Consider the following 14,424-nt stretch of genomic DNA (forward strand, 5'->3'; position numbering starts at 1 on the left):
TAACTTATTTAATCCTTGTAACCACCTATTTTTATAGATGAAAAAAACTAAAGCACAGGGAAGTTAAGTTGCTAGTAAGTAGCAGAGCAGACTTATCTCCAGAGCTTGTTAGGTTAACTAATAATACCATTATTATTACCAAGAGAAAACTGCATTGGAAGTATTTGGAATCTATCACTTGGACTATGTAAAAACACATCCTCTATCTTACGTAAACGACTGACTTTATTAAATGCTTTCTCACAGCCATATATGCTTGAGCGAAGGAATCTAACTAAATAAAATCTGAGCAGAAATCAGTTTGCTAATCCCTAACACTAAAGAACAAACAGCCCCTGGGAGGCAGCAATGCTACACAATGCTCCATGAACTACACTTATACAGGGCAATCAAGTTCCAGATCAGGCCCAGGCCATAAAAGGGGTTCACAGATTCCAGATTCAGTGTAGGACCCAAGAAGGGCTAAGAAATTTGGCCTACTTACCCCAGGGCCAGGCTGTGATTTGATTTTACTTCAAAATGGATTGAGGAAGAGTACTGCATTCACTTTCCCCACGTTATACTACAATTCTCATGGGGACACATATTCCATGACTTCTGTAAAACTTCCCAGATCAGGGAAAAATGTGATCCAGGCAATACTGTTCTGTTATTGCTTTGTTTTATGTTTAAATGAGAATGCAAATGACACTTAAATATCCAAGCTAATCATGAGCCCCCAAAAATGCAGGTCAGCTAAAGTGACATTCTTCAAAGAATGCACTGTGACTGTACTGGATGCCACTCCAACCTCAGAAGGGAATACTGTGATCCCAAACCATGGATCAACAGCAAGTCTGTGCTAAGAGTGCCTCACAACAATTCATTGACATTTTCCCCCAGGGATGCAAACGGTGGAGAGAAACCTCAATGGTTACTATTATTTGACTAGAGTTCGTTAAGAACTTAATAGTGGAAGGGAATAAAAATATAATCTGTATAAACTATTCATTGCTTAATTAGTGTTTACCTGATTGCTTTTCTGGAGCTCTTGTACCTTCTTGGCAAATTCCTTGGCTTCTTTCTGACACTGTTGCTCTAGTTTCTCTACTTTCCTTTGAATCCTTTCATCCATTATCTGGAGTTCTTGAATATGATTTACAAATTCTTCTAATAACCTAGTAGAGGAAAATCAGAGTATGTATCAATCCATCTATGATTAATCATTAGGAACTGACCAGTTCATCTGTAACAGAATATTAATAAGCATTTCTTAAGGTAGGAATGATGTTAATTTTCTCTATAGCATCTTAGGAATTATCTTTAACATGAATGAAAACCTCACTCAGAATCTCTGCCAGAATAGAAACCAATTTTATAGAAAACAGTCAAAACGATAAAGATGCTATATAAAAATAATACTGTGCATTCCAGGGAACAATGACTTTCTGTTCCTCTGATTTATAACTACACTTAAAACAACATATTCAACATGTTTTTATTTTACAGGTAGAACCAACCTTTTCTGATTTATTAATTGAAGAAAATATTAAATTCTTATAACACAATAAAATTCCTCCCCTCATACCAGTTAAAATCCTTCTCTAAAAGAAATATAAAAGAAAATAAATCAATCCCTGACTTCTAATGCTTGTGTCTTTATCGTCCAACTGTTAACTAAAACCCCTTTACATAAACGTTGAAAGGAATTTCAATAGTCACCTCTATTCCAAACACAAACTTGAACTAGGTTGGATCTATGGGGAAAAAACATTTTACTTCACCTTTTGGGATCAAAAGCTTCAGGTCCCCCTCTAGAGCCTCCTCCTGGGGTTCTCCACACAAGTCTTTCAATATACTCATCTGCCACAAAAGGCTCCTAGTATACAAAATAAGTGTTCTTTTAAAAAGTTTCATAGAAGATAACTTAATGCTACTTGCAAAAATTAAACAGGTTCTACTATGTGAGAACTTAAAATAGAATTAAATTATCATTTAAATACATCTACATTATTAAAATGTACAAGGCTTTTTCAATTGAAAAAAATCAAATTAATAAAAATTAGGATATTAAAATATCAGAACAGTATCATGACTAGTTAGAACATCCCAGTGGGAAAATGAGCAAAGGACACAATTTATAGAAGAAATACAAGAAACATGAAATATATGTGGCTTCACTAGTAATCAAATGAGGTCAAATTATCACTTTTGTTTTTAACCTCACACTCTGGCAAAGTGGGTGGGCTTTTTTGTTTTGTTTTGTTTTGGTTTTGTTTTTGGTAATTATAATATGCAATATCGGAGAGGGTAAACTGAAATTCACACTCTCATCTAATCTAACATGTACAATATTTTTAAAGGATAATAAATAATGATTTAGTAACATAAACAGTATTACAAATACTCATACCCTTTAACCTAGTAATTCTACTTTTAAAATTCTAAGGGAAAAGCAGATATGAACACAAAATTTTTTACAGAACATCCACTAAGTATTATGTACAATACTGAAAAATTGTTCATATAAGTACTTAATGAAATCATTATTGAAAATTTATGACAAACTTCCAGGATGAAAACCATGTTCCTATTAAAATCATGCTGAAAAATCATGCAATGAGAAAAAAATGTTCATCTATAATACTGAAAAAAGTAGGATACAAAATTTTCTAAATTTTCTGAGAAAAAAAGCATTTATTATGAAAAAAGGAATATTAGAGCAGATGACCCAATCAAGAAAATAAACACTCAAATGTTTACCATTAGCAGCTGACAATGAATTTTTTAGACTAATACACGCTAGTGTACATATTTTTCATACCATCTTCTTTCATGTAAATGGGTATCCTGTATTGCTTCCCACTTAGCATGTAACTTAGACTGCTACCATTTGCTGGTGATTCCAGTCTGAATTCTTATTATCTGCAAAATTTCCTCTTTGTTAATCATATCTTAAAAACATATTTTCATTGATAAACATTCATTAAACAATAAAATTTCCAGTGCCAAGCACGCTGTTAGGCTTTGGAATAAAAAGATGTATTAAAAAACTGCAACCTCAGGAAACTCACAACCCAATAGAGAAGAAATTATAAAGAATGCAAAAGTATGTGATAAGTAAAATTAAGAACCTGTGCCCAAACTTTAATATTAACACTGCTGAACAAGTCGCTACCTCAACAGGTAGTTGGGACAACAAAAAAGGGGTTATTTATTAATTCAGCAAATTTTGCTGAGCAACTGCTATGTGCTGGGCACAGTGGTGGGTATTGAGAATACAAATTGTAATTCAATAGACAGGGTTCCTGAAAGGCCTCAAAGAAATGATCTTCTAGGTAAGGATGCCAACATTAAACAATTACAGAAATAACTAGTTACAACTGTGATAAATGTAAGGGGAAAAAAAAGTCCTGGATCCAAGACTATACAACAGAAACAGAGATGACAGGAAGACACTAAGGGATAGAAGACTGGTAAGACACAGGAATTACAACTGGCAAACTTTCTGAGAGCTTAACACTTAAGCTGAGACCAAAAGAAAGAAGAAAAATCATCCAGACACAAATGGAACAAATATCTTTCCAGATCATTAGGGAAAAAGAAGATAGAACTTAACCTAGTTGTGGAACTGAGAAGATGGATAGATCACAAAGAGCTTATCTGGATGGAACAAGAGAGGTGACTATTAACGCCAACAGGTAACAAGTTTGCTCTTTTTATCATTATCATCACACTGGTACTCGAGAGACTGGTTCACTGACGTGAGTCTGATGTGAGAGGAGGAATGGGAGGATGAATTTCAGTCAGACTATGGATAACCATCATCATAAAAACAGGAACATGTACCAAAAACAGGAATACGTACCAACAAGAATAACAGCTCACGTAAACAGTTTACACGCATTACCTCATTTACTACTCTCTTCATAAGACCTAGAAGGGAGGTCCTATTTCATCCTCACTTTATGATGAGGAAACTGAGAGTAAGAGAGGTTAATTACTTACTCAAGACAACACAAGCTGGGCTGAGATTTAAATCATTCTATTCTATTACTAGGTAAAACTGAACGGCAAATATGGGAAACTACAAGTAGCTCCTTGTACCTAAAGTTAGGTGGTAAGGATAACAGGTGAAGCTAAAAAGGAGAAAACTGTCACATGAAGGCCCACACACATCACTGATCATGTCTTTTGAAATTTCTACTTAAATTTATAAACATTCTAATTGTATGACCCATCAATAATGTAAACTAATAATTTTCTCAGACAACTGATAAACTGTCACATGCCTATCTATACATAAGATCTAATATCAACTTTCAAACTGGATGATATCTTATAAGAAAACCATACAGCTTTTACGACCGTTAATATCGCTGACTGCCCCCCCCCCCAAAAAAGTAAACACTAAACAGTAAGAACACAAAATAATATAAATGGGCATTAAAAATTTTTAAAGACTTTTTATATTGTACCTACAAGAGGCTCTTTTATAGTGGTCAAATAACTAAAAAATAGCAGTTATATTAATCCAGTTTCTCTCATAAGATTTCCATTATAGGAAAGCTATCTGATACGAGGAAGGCATAGAAAATAAAGAATATTGTTAACTACTTAAAAAATAAATCAGTTTATCCATGTGCTGACATGTTTGAGAATTAAACCCTAATGATGAATTAGATATCCTGCAAAGGAAAAATTTTGACCCTCTGAAATAACAATTAACTCATTTAGCAAACATATCATCATTTAGATAATCATACCTCTCTTTAGTCAATTTCATTTGTGTTGAAACAAAAGTTGACATATGTCTAATACTTTTTAATTTATATACATAAATTGGGAAACATTGACTCAAGATCAAGGAATTTATGTTTAGAGCGAATACTTAGATCTTTAGAAACTCAGCTACTTACAAACTTCAGGAAATCTGACAAGCATATGAATTACTCCTAAATAATGACAAAATGCTGACAGCAGCTAATTTTTAAGTGTTTATTAGGTGCCTAACACTTTACATACTTAGTATCATTTAATACAACTCTATAAGGTAGGTTTTATTAACATTCATTCATTTTAGACCTGTGAAATTGTGTGATACAAAAAGGTTATTTAATCCAAGGTCATATAGATTTATCTGATTTCAAAGGTCCAAGTTTTCAGTTTTGGTAAAATCCAGAGTTTTTTCTTCAAAAAAAGCTAAATTAATTATGAAGTAGTCAGCTCTTCCAAAACTCCACAATACTTCCATTAAATAGCTTTACCTAGTAATGTTCTTTTTCCCTGTCAGTTTTTGCACATGCATACCTATGTAAATACTTAATAATCATAGTTCTCATTTGTTAATTTTATTTATTAGTTATTCAGTAGTTGCAATTTTTTTTTTCAATATATGAAGTTTATTGTCAAATTGGTTTCCATACAACACCCAGTGCTCATCCCAAAAGGTGTCCTCCTTAATACCCATCACCCACCCTCCCCTCCCCCCCACCCCCCATCAACCCTCAGTTTGTTCTCAGTTTTTAAGAGTCTCTTATGCTTTGGCTCTCTTCCATTCTAACCTCTTTTTTTTTTTTTTCCTTCCCCTCCCCCATGGGTTTCTGTTAAGTTTCTCAGGATCCACATAAGAGTGAAAACATATGGTATCGGTCTTTCTCTGTATGGCTTATTTCACTTAGCATCACACCCCAGTTCCATCCATGTTGCTACAAAGGGCCATAGTTCATTCTTTCTCACTGCCACATAGTACTCCATTGTGTATATAAACCACAATTTCTTTATCCATTCATCAGTTGATGGACATTTAGGCTCTTTCCATAATTTGACTATTGTTGAGAGTGCTGCTATAAACATTGGGGTACAACTGCCCCTATAGTAGTTGCAATTTCTAATTAAATATGTTACACTGTTCATTAATTTCAATACACAAGTTTTATCAAATGATATATGCCCCAAAACTCAAACATCGACAAATATTACTGACATGGAGAAAAATAAGAATTTTTCACATGAAATATTTCAATTTTCTCAAAATACAATATTCCTTCATTCAACAAATATTCATTGAGAGTCTACTAGATGTTACTGACTATTGTATAAACCAAGGAAATAGCAGTAAACAAGGCAGGAGAAAATCTCTGCCCTAATGGATATCATGAAAGGGAATGACAGACAAACGAGCAGATACATGATAAATAAAAACTATGAAGAAAATTAAAAAGGATGCGGAGTGATGGATTAAAGTGGTTATTTTGGTAAACGTGATCAGACAAGGTCTAAGAAAATAAATTTTGAACAAAGACCTGAATACATCTAAAGGAATAAGCCATCAAGGAAAGGAATGCTCCAAGTACAGAGAACAAACAGTATGTGAGCAATGACAAGAGACCAGTTTAACTAGCAGAGTGAGTGAATGGGAGAACAGTTGTAGATAAGGTACAAGAGGTAGTAGAGCCCAGAGATTGTAGGATGCACCTTGATACACTTTCAGCTATGAACGAAGAAAAGGCAGGTTCCCAGGATGAAGGACTCTGCAATATACTAGCAAGTATATGCAGTAATGATTCTACTATTCCTTACCCCCGCCAAAAGAGGTACAACCATTTACTTGAATAACTAACTGTACACAAGGTAAAGGGAAATACTCAAACATTTTGAGGTCTGTTGTATACAGAGTCCTAGTTGATTCCGATACTTGATGGACTCCAAGCATCATGCACTCAAGAGAGTGAAGATATACAAGAGCCAAGATCCAGCTCATCACTGATCCAATGGGTCCATTAGCCCAACTACTGGCCATTTTCCCAGTCCGTAAACATGTAAGAGGGACAGGCACACTTGATGGCTGATATAATTCCCACATTGGGTCCGTGGTCTATAGAGTAAGAGCTTTCACAGTAGGGAAGTCCAAGAAGTCTCTGAAATTGCCCCTCTGTACTCAATGTAGTAAATCAAGTGGAATGTCAAAATTTAGTGCCATTCTTAAGGCTCTAAAGCAAGGATCAGCAAATTTTTCTCTCAAAAAGCTGGACAGTAAGTACTTTACAGTCTTTCTTATCACCATTCAGTTCTATAGCTGTAGTACAAATGTAGCGATAGACAATACATAAACAGATGGGCACAGCTGTATATCAGTGAAACTTTAAAAACAGGTATCTATCCCAGGGCCTATACGTTTGCCAACCCCTTATCTAAAGGATGTTCGGGCAATATTCCCCACAATTTTCTAATTTAATTCATCAGTCTGGGTTTTTACAAAAACCAGATAAATCCTGAAAGGTGTTTATCTCAAAATCAACAAAAAAGTAGCCTATTACATCTGTCATGCCAGATATAGTTTCTCCAAGCCTCATGGTATATGGCCAATGATTTGGCAAATACATTATTTTCTATGGCAAATACACTATTTTCTGTCCCTATTGGGGGGGGGAAAAAAAAAAGAGGATCAGACAGTTTACAGTCACACAGAACTGACAGTGGTATACAATTATAGCTTTGCTTCAGGACTATGTGAACTCTCCTACTATAACATGATTTGTACCATATGAACATTCTGCAGAACACCTTACTGATCCATCATACATAACTGACATCATTGGTGGAATCTTGGTAAGATACATGTACTCATGTATATACTATACAAAGATTCCAGGGCACACTGAATCAGTAAAATTTTAAGGTAGTCAGGGGCCCTCCAGGACATCTCACCCAAAGTAAAGGACAATTATTGTACCTTGCACATCCCACCACAAGGAAAGACACACAATACCTGACAGGACTTTCCAGGTTCTGCATGCAGGGCACACATGCTCTGGCACATATACCAAGTGACACAAAAGCAAGAAAGGGCTCTGAAGAAGTGGGGGCCATACAACCAACCTTGCTGTCTGGGCCATACAACTTTGCAGACCCTATGGTATTAAAAGAATCAGTCTTAATTTAAGTATTAAAGGTATCAGTATTGGGAAACAATGTCACATGGAGTTGTGGCAAACCTCAGTGAATAATCACAACACAAATTGCTAGATAATAAAGCAAGATCATGCCATCTAAGGCAGAGGATTACACACCTTTTGAGCAATAATTCCCAGTGTGCTACTAGACCCTGGTAGAGACAGCACACCTAACCACAGAGCAGGAAGTGAACCTGCATCCAGAACTACATAGCATGAGTTGGGTTCTAAAAGACTCACCAAGATATTATGTCAATGGACTGAGAAACTATTTAACCTAGATGGATGTGGTAGACCCAGAACCAAACATGAATAGGACCAGAAAGCAAACTGCATAAGCAGGAAGCCAAACTTCTACCATTACTGTGCTAGCTTCTCTCCTTCAATTTACATGGATAGCCTTATGGGGCATCTCTTACAACCTGCTGATGGAGAAGGAAACAGCCTGAACTTGGCTCATGCAGAGAGTTGGCTAGGCATGTGGGTGCCAACTAAAAATGGACAGCAGCAGTAATTAAAAATTCATTCAGGGGAAGCCTTAAAATTCAGTGGCAAGAAAAATCCTCTCAATAGTCAAAGTTTTGGTAAAGACATCTGGCCATCATCTTGGGTAGACAGAGAACTGACCTTAGTTTAGAATATATATGGACTCACAGACAATGGCAAAGGGCCTGACTATGAGAGGACAAAGACTGGAAGATTAAAGACAGAGAAATCTGGGATAGAGGCATGTGCATGGACACATGAAAGTGGGCACAGAGTGTGAAGATCATTGTGTCACATGTTAACACTCGCCAGAGGACATCCACCATGGAAGAAAAATCAAACAACCAAGTAGACAAAATGATTCTGCCAGTTGACGTCAGCCAGCCTTTACCCAGCATTAGCACACTGGGGACATGAACAGAAAGAACACAGTACAGAGACAACATGGCCCCCATAGCATGAGGTCCTACTTACCATGGCTGATCCAGGTACTGTCAAAGCTGAATATCTAGCCTAACAGTGATAGAAACCAACTCTGAGCCCCTGAAATCACCCCATCCTTCAAGAAGACTACTAACCCAACCACATGGTGGCAAGTTGATTACCTGGTTCCTTTCCATTTGGGATGAGTAATTCATTCTGACAAGAATAAAAACATTCAAGTTGGGTATGCCTCCCCTCAGAGGGAGTGTCTGTTCCTGTGGCACTGGATCCCAAATATCACATCAGAGTAAAGGACCCATTTTACAGCAGACAAGGTCACCATGGATCCACTGGTCATATCACAAAGTACACCACCCAGAAGCTGTCAGTCTAATAGGGCACTGGAACAGTCTGCTGAAGGCATAGCTGAAGCGCCAGTTCAGAGACAATAACTCAATAAAGATGGAGCACTATTCTACAAGATGCGGTATATATTCCAAATTTAAAACCTTTATATGAGGGACACCTGAGCGGCTCAGCTGGTTAAGCATCCAACTCTTGATCTCCGCTCAGGTCATGATCTCACGGTTCATGAAGTCAAGCCCCATGTCAGGCTGTGTTGATAGCGTGGAGCCTGCTTGGAATTGTCTCCCCCTCTCTCTGCCCCTACCCCACTTGTGCTCTCTCTCTCTCAAAATAAATAAATAAACTTAAAAAAAAAAATAAAACCTTTACATGATGCTGTGTTCCCACAGGAAAAACAAGAGTCTGAGAACAAAGTATAAAAGCAGAAGTGGTCCTGCTTATAATGACTCTCCATTTGTACTTGCTATTCCCACAATTCTGGAGTCTACAGGGCTGGAAGTCTTGATCTCCAAAGGCAAAGATCTCTTTGCCTGAGAATATAGTAAGAGTCCCATTAAACTATAACTACAAGTGCTGCCTGGGCTTTGGCTGCTTATATCCAGAGGATAAAAGGCAAGAAGAGGAGTGACCATCTTGGCAGAGGCAACAGATTCTGATTACCAGGAGGCAGGGCTGCTATTACACAATAGGTGCCGTAACAGTATTTGTGACACACAGATATATTCGTGGAGTACTCTTGGTACTCCTTTGACCAATTCTGAAAGTACACGAACAAGTGTAGCAACCCTGGCCTAAGATGGGTATGGTAACCAGTTAAGCCACCAAGAGTAGTGGAGGCACTAGCTGAAAGTAAGGGGGTATTAGAATGGAGAACAGAGAAGGGAAACATAGAAGAGAGAATTATCAGTTGCAACCTGAAACCAGTCACAATAGTAGGAACCACAGTTCATCCCACTAACCTTCTTCTAATTTTCCTCCCAACTGGAATGCCAAAGGAGCTGCTCCCCAAATGCGTATGAAAAAGTGGAGCCTTGTGGCACAGGAGTGGTCTGTGGTAGACACACTGATGTATTATCCAGATCTCCCTTCAAGAAGGGACTTGTTCTAGCTGCTACCAGTGCCATGCTGTCAGTAGAGAGCCTTCAGCTGGCAGTATTTTCAGGGATCACCTCAACTGCAGAGAATCAATTCACTCAATATCATACCTTTCCCAGTGTGGTCTATATAAATGACTAAGATAGGGACAATTTTGGTCTAAAGCAGGACAACGCTGACAGTTTATTTTTGTTTCAGAACTCGCCCCAGGGGCCAAAAACACTCTCACTGGGCCAACACTGTAACTCTATTTCTCCATACGTCCGATCTTGCATCCTTACTCTGTCCCTTCACAGATATTCACACCAAGGGTATCTCCTAAAAAATATTCTGCACACGAAACTCTGTCTCAAAGTGTGCTTTTCAGAGAACTCAACCTGCAACACTGTAGTAGTCCAATGGAGAGATGATGATAATGGCTCAAACGGAAGTGACGGTGGTGAAGATGCTAAAGAATGGTCAGGTTCACGACATTTTAAAGAATGTATTCACACAAATTGCTGGATTGGATGTGGAGACAAAGTTAAAAAGGAAATCATGATTATTCATGATTCATGAGGAACACAGACTGAACAACTGTGTGAATGATGGGTAGTGTCATTTACTGAGACTGGAAAGAGATGCAAGAGGGAGTGAGGAAATGAGTTCTGTTTTGCATATGACGTGTTGTGGAGGCTTATTAAATATACAGTAATTGAAAATAGCACGTGATTAGAAAAATAAGTTTGTATTACAGGAAAGAAACTAGAGCTAGATATAAAATTAGAGTTATTTAAAATCTCAGAACTAGATGAAATTTAGGAAGGAGAAGAGCATGCCAACAACATTCAGAGATAAATGAAAGAAAAGGATCCAACAAAAGAGACCAAGTAGGAGGAACTAGAGAAGGAGGAAGAAAACTCAGGAGTGAAGGAGTGTCCTGGAAGCAAAGTGCAGGTTTTATCTCAGAGGCAAATTATCACTAGAGTTTAAGATAAATCAGCTACTGCTCCCAGTGGAATGAAAGTTCCAAAAAAGCAAAAAGCAAAACCAAACAAATGAATCCCAATAACTTGCTCTCTAATACTTAATGTTGCTGCAGAGGCATTTACAATAAGAAAGATAGCCAAGTTAACAGATTTTAAGACCTCCAAATGACCAAGTCACCCCAAAGGATTCTCAAAAATACATGTAAATAATCCCCCCAAAAATCTTTCAGAATTTCACAAACCTGACAAAGTTCTATCTTTACCTTCTATTTCACTATAGTAATTAAAAGCAAAAATTGTCCCAACAAAAACAAATACCTATGAATTACGCACTATAGACTAAAATGCTATTATATTAAGTTCAACTTTATGTAACTCATTATTGTAGTCAAACTGATTTCATATTTTTTACAAATGCTACCAATGACAAGAAAAACATGGAGTTTGTAGTTATTTCTATTAAAAACTAAGACATCAAGCCCCTGGACAGGAACATGAATCCCTAATTTAACACTGTTTGAGAAAAGTGAACTTTTATATTTTCTTATAGCATCCTTTCCCAAAATAGATCCAATACAATGTGTTACAACCACCTAGAAACTCAAAGAAACTGTAATATTTTGCCCTAGCCTATGTAAGAAAATAAATAAATATTAATTAATTATTTAAAAAATAAGGCTCAAAGGATTTCCGAAAGAAGTATTTCTGTATCCTATTAAGCCAACAAACCATGGGTTCAAGTACTACCTACAAGGTATTTTTCTTAAATTTATTGTGCATATCATGCCAAACTAATCTTTAAAACACTGCTTTCTGGGGTTCCTGGGTGGCTCAGTTGGTTAAGCATCCGACTTCAGTTCAGGTCATGATCTCATGGTTGGCGAATTCAAGCCCTGCATCAGGCTCTGTGCTGATAGCTAAGAGCCTGGAGCCTGTTTCCGATTCTGTGTCTCCCTGTCTTTCTGCCCTCCCACGTTCGTTCATTCTCTCTCTCTCTCAAAAACAAACATAAAAAAATAAAATTCAAAAAAAGGCACTGCTTTCTTTTCATCAGAAACTTCCCTATGCAATTCCTAAACTATCAAGTTCACACTCTTCTGTCTACCCTTTTAGATTCTTATCTTACATTTCCTACCCAACTTCTTTGCTCCCCAAAATGAACAGCCACACTAGCTAGCATCAGCCAATTTCAGTCTTCTCTTCATACCCATGCTACTTCTGCTTCCTTACATGTGGCCAGGTAACTCATCCCACAAGGCTATTCTTTCTCCTCCCACAATTTAAACACCTCTATATAATTATTCAAAGCCTGGCTCAATTCCCATTTCCTCCTTGAAGAATTCCTTCCCTACATGACCTCCACTGATTTCTTCACTCTTTAAACCCGAAAGAGGCTTAGAAATTCAAACCTCAACACAGAACACTATACTATTATCATTTATTGTTTTACAATAACTTTTGTAAGTTTCACTCTTCCCCACACTTAAATTGAAAGCAGAGGCAGCATCTGCTGAAATGTCATACATTTCTCTTGCTTTCCAACTGTGGTCAATAGAATAATGTTGAGCACCACAGATGCACAATAAATCAAAACACTTGCTAGTTAGGACCATGGCCAAATCCCCTGCAGAAGATCTTGAAAATCAAGCCCTGATTCATACATACAAAATCAGAAAGGCAGTACTACCACCCCACATGCCAAAAATAAAGAACAAGCATTCTATGGTAGTATAAATCCAAAATTTTATCAGAAACCAAATATGAACCTTATGCAATTCTAACACTGGAACTAAATGAGTTTTACTACATTTTGCCTCTCCTTTTTTAGCCCCACTTGATTTGGTTTTCATGAGACTATGTATTTTATGACAGATTAAGAAATGAATTACATTTATTGAGTATTGGTGGTTGGTTTTTTTTTTTAAAGCACACAAAATGGATTCATTCTACCTAGGGAAAGGTAGGAAGACAAAGCACATTAAGACACTTAAATACAGGAGCACCTGGGTGGCTCAGTAAGTTAAGTGTCTGACTTCAGCTCAGGTCATGATCTTGCACTCCATGAGTTCAAGCCCCACACTGGGCTCTGTGCTGACAGTTCAGAGCCTGAAGCCTGCTTCAGATTCTGTGTCTGTCTGTCTCTCTCTCAAAACTAAATAAACATTTAAAAAGATTTTTAAGGGGCGCCTGGGTGGCGCAGTCGGTTAAGCGTCCGACTTCAGCCAGGTCACGATCTCGCGGTCCGTGAGTTCGAGCCCCGCGTCAGGCTCTGGGCTGATGGCTCAGAGCCTGGAGCCTGCTTCCGATTCTGTGTCTCCCTCTCTCTCTGCCCCTCCCCCGTTCATGCTTTGTCTCTCTCTGTCCCAAAAATAAATAAAAAACGTTGAAAAAAAAAAAATTTAAAAAGATTTTTAAAAGACACCTAAGTACAACTAAGGCAAACTTTTACAAGGTTAAATTTGAAAACTACTTGCAACACTGAGATGAACAGTTTTAGTTTTTTAAAGTCATTTAAAAAAATTTTTTTTTAACAGTTTTTATTTATTTTTGAGACAGGGAGAGACAGAGCATGAACAGGGGAGGGTCAGAGAGAGGGAGACACAGAATCTGAAACCGGCTCCAGGCTCTGAGCTGTCAGCACAGAGCCTGACGCGGGGCTCGAACTCACGGACCGCGAGATCATGACCTGAGCCGAAGTCGGCCGCTTAACTGACTGAGCCACCCAGGTGCCCCTAAAGTCATTTTTAATATCCATCTTGAAGGAGATGGCAGCTCTTTAAACTATGATAAAATGAGCCAATTAATCTTATTAGCAGAACTGTTTTGAAGACAATTACATGGTGGTACTTTAGACTCCTATGAAACATTTTAGTTTCTCTTACACAAAATCTCTCTTCAGAATAGAGTATATCTCACTTCTGACAGTAAAGTAGTATCTGATTTCCATGCCCAAAAGAGAAAGGTAACAGAACATTACAGCATTTTTTATACCAGTCTCAAAAGAATCACAAATTAGGTTTAAAAATTTTAAAGCTAGAATGGTTATTAAATATCATCTTACCCTAGTCCCTTCAACTCCTTTTTATATATAAGTAACTGAGGCAATGAAATTTAAGCCTTGTCAAGGTATTAATCCAGTATTCTAACCAGAG

General features: G+C 37.3%; 1 protein-coding gene across 1 annotated transcript in view; it reads right to left on the minus strand.

The window, feature by feature from the left end:
• Positions 1–14,424, minus strand: part of EXOC5 (exocyst complex component 5) — a 61,967-nt gene that overhangs the window by 39,679 nt on the left and 7,864 nt on the right. The window contains exons 2-3 of the mRNA XM_053889451.1: positions 1,764–1,858; positions 1,010–1,157 (exon numbers count right to left, since the gene is read on the minus strand). Coding sequence (XP_053745426.1) covers positions 1,010–1,157; positions 1,764–1,858 — 243 coding nt within the window. The remainder of the gene's footprint in view (positions 1–1,009; positions 1,158–1,763; positions 1,859–14,424) is intronic.

The sequence above is a fragment of the Panthera pardus genome, unplaced genomic scaffold, assembly GCF_024362965.1.
Source record: "Panthera pardus isolate Hobbes unplaced genomic scaffold, ASM2436296v1 HiC_scaffold_24, whole genome shotgun sequence".
Taxonomy (NCBI): Eukaryota; Metazoa; Chordata; class Mammalia; order Carnivora; family Felidae; genus Panthera; species Panthera pardus.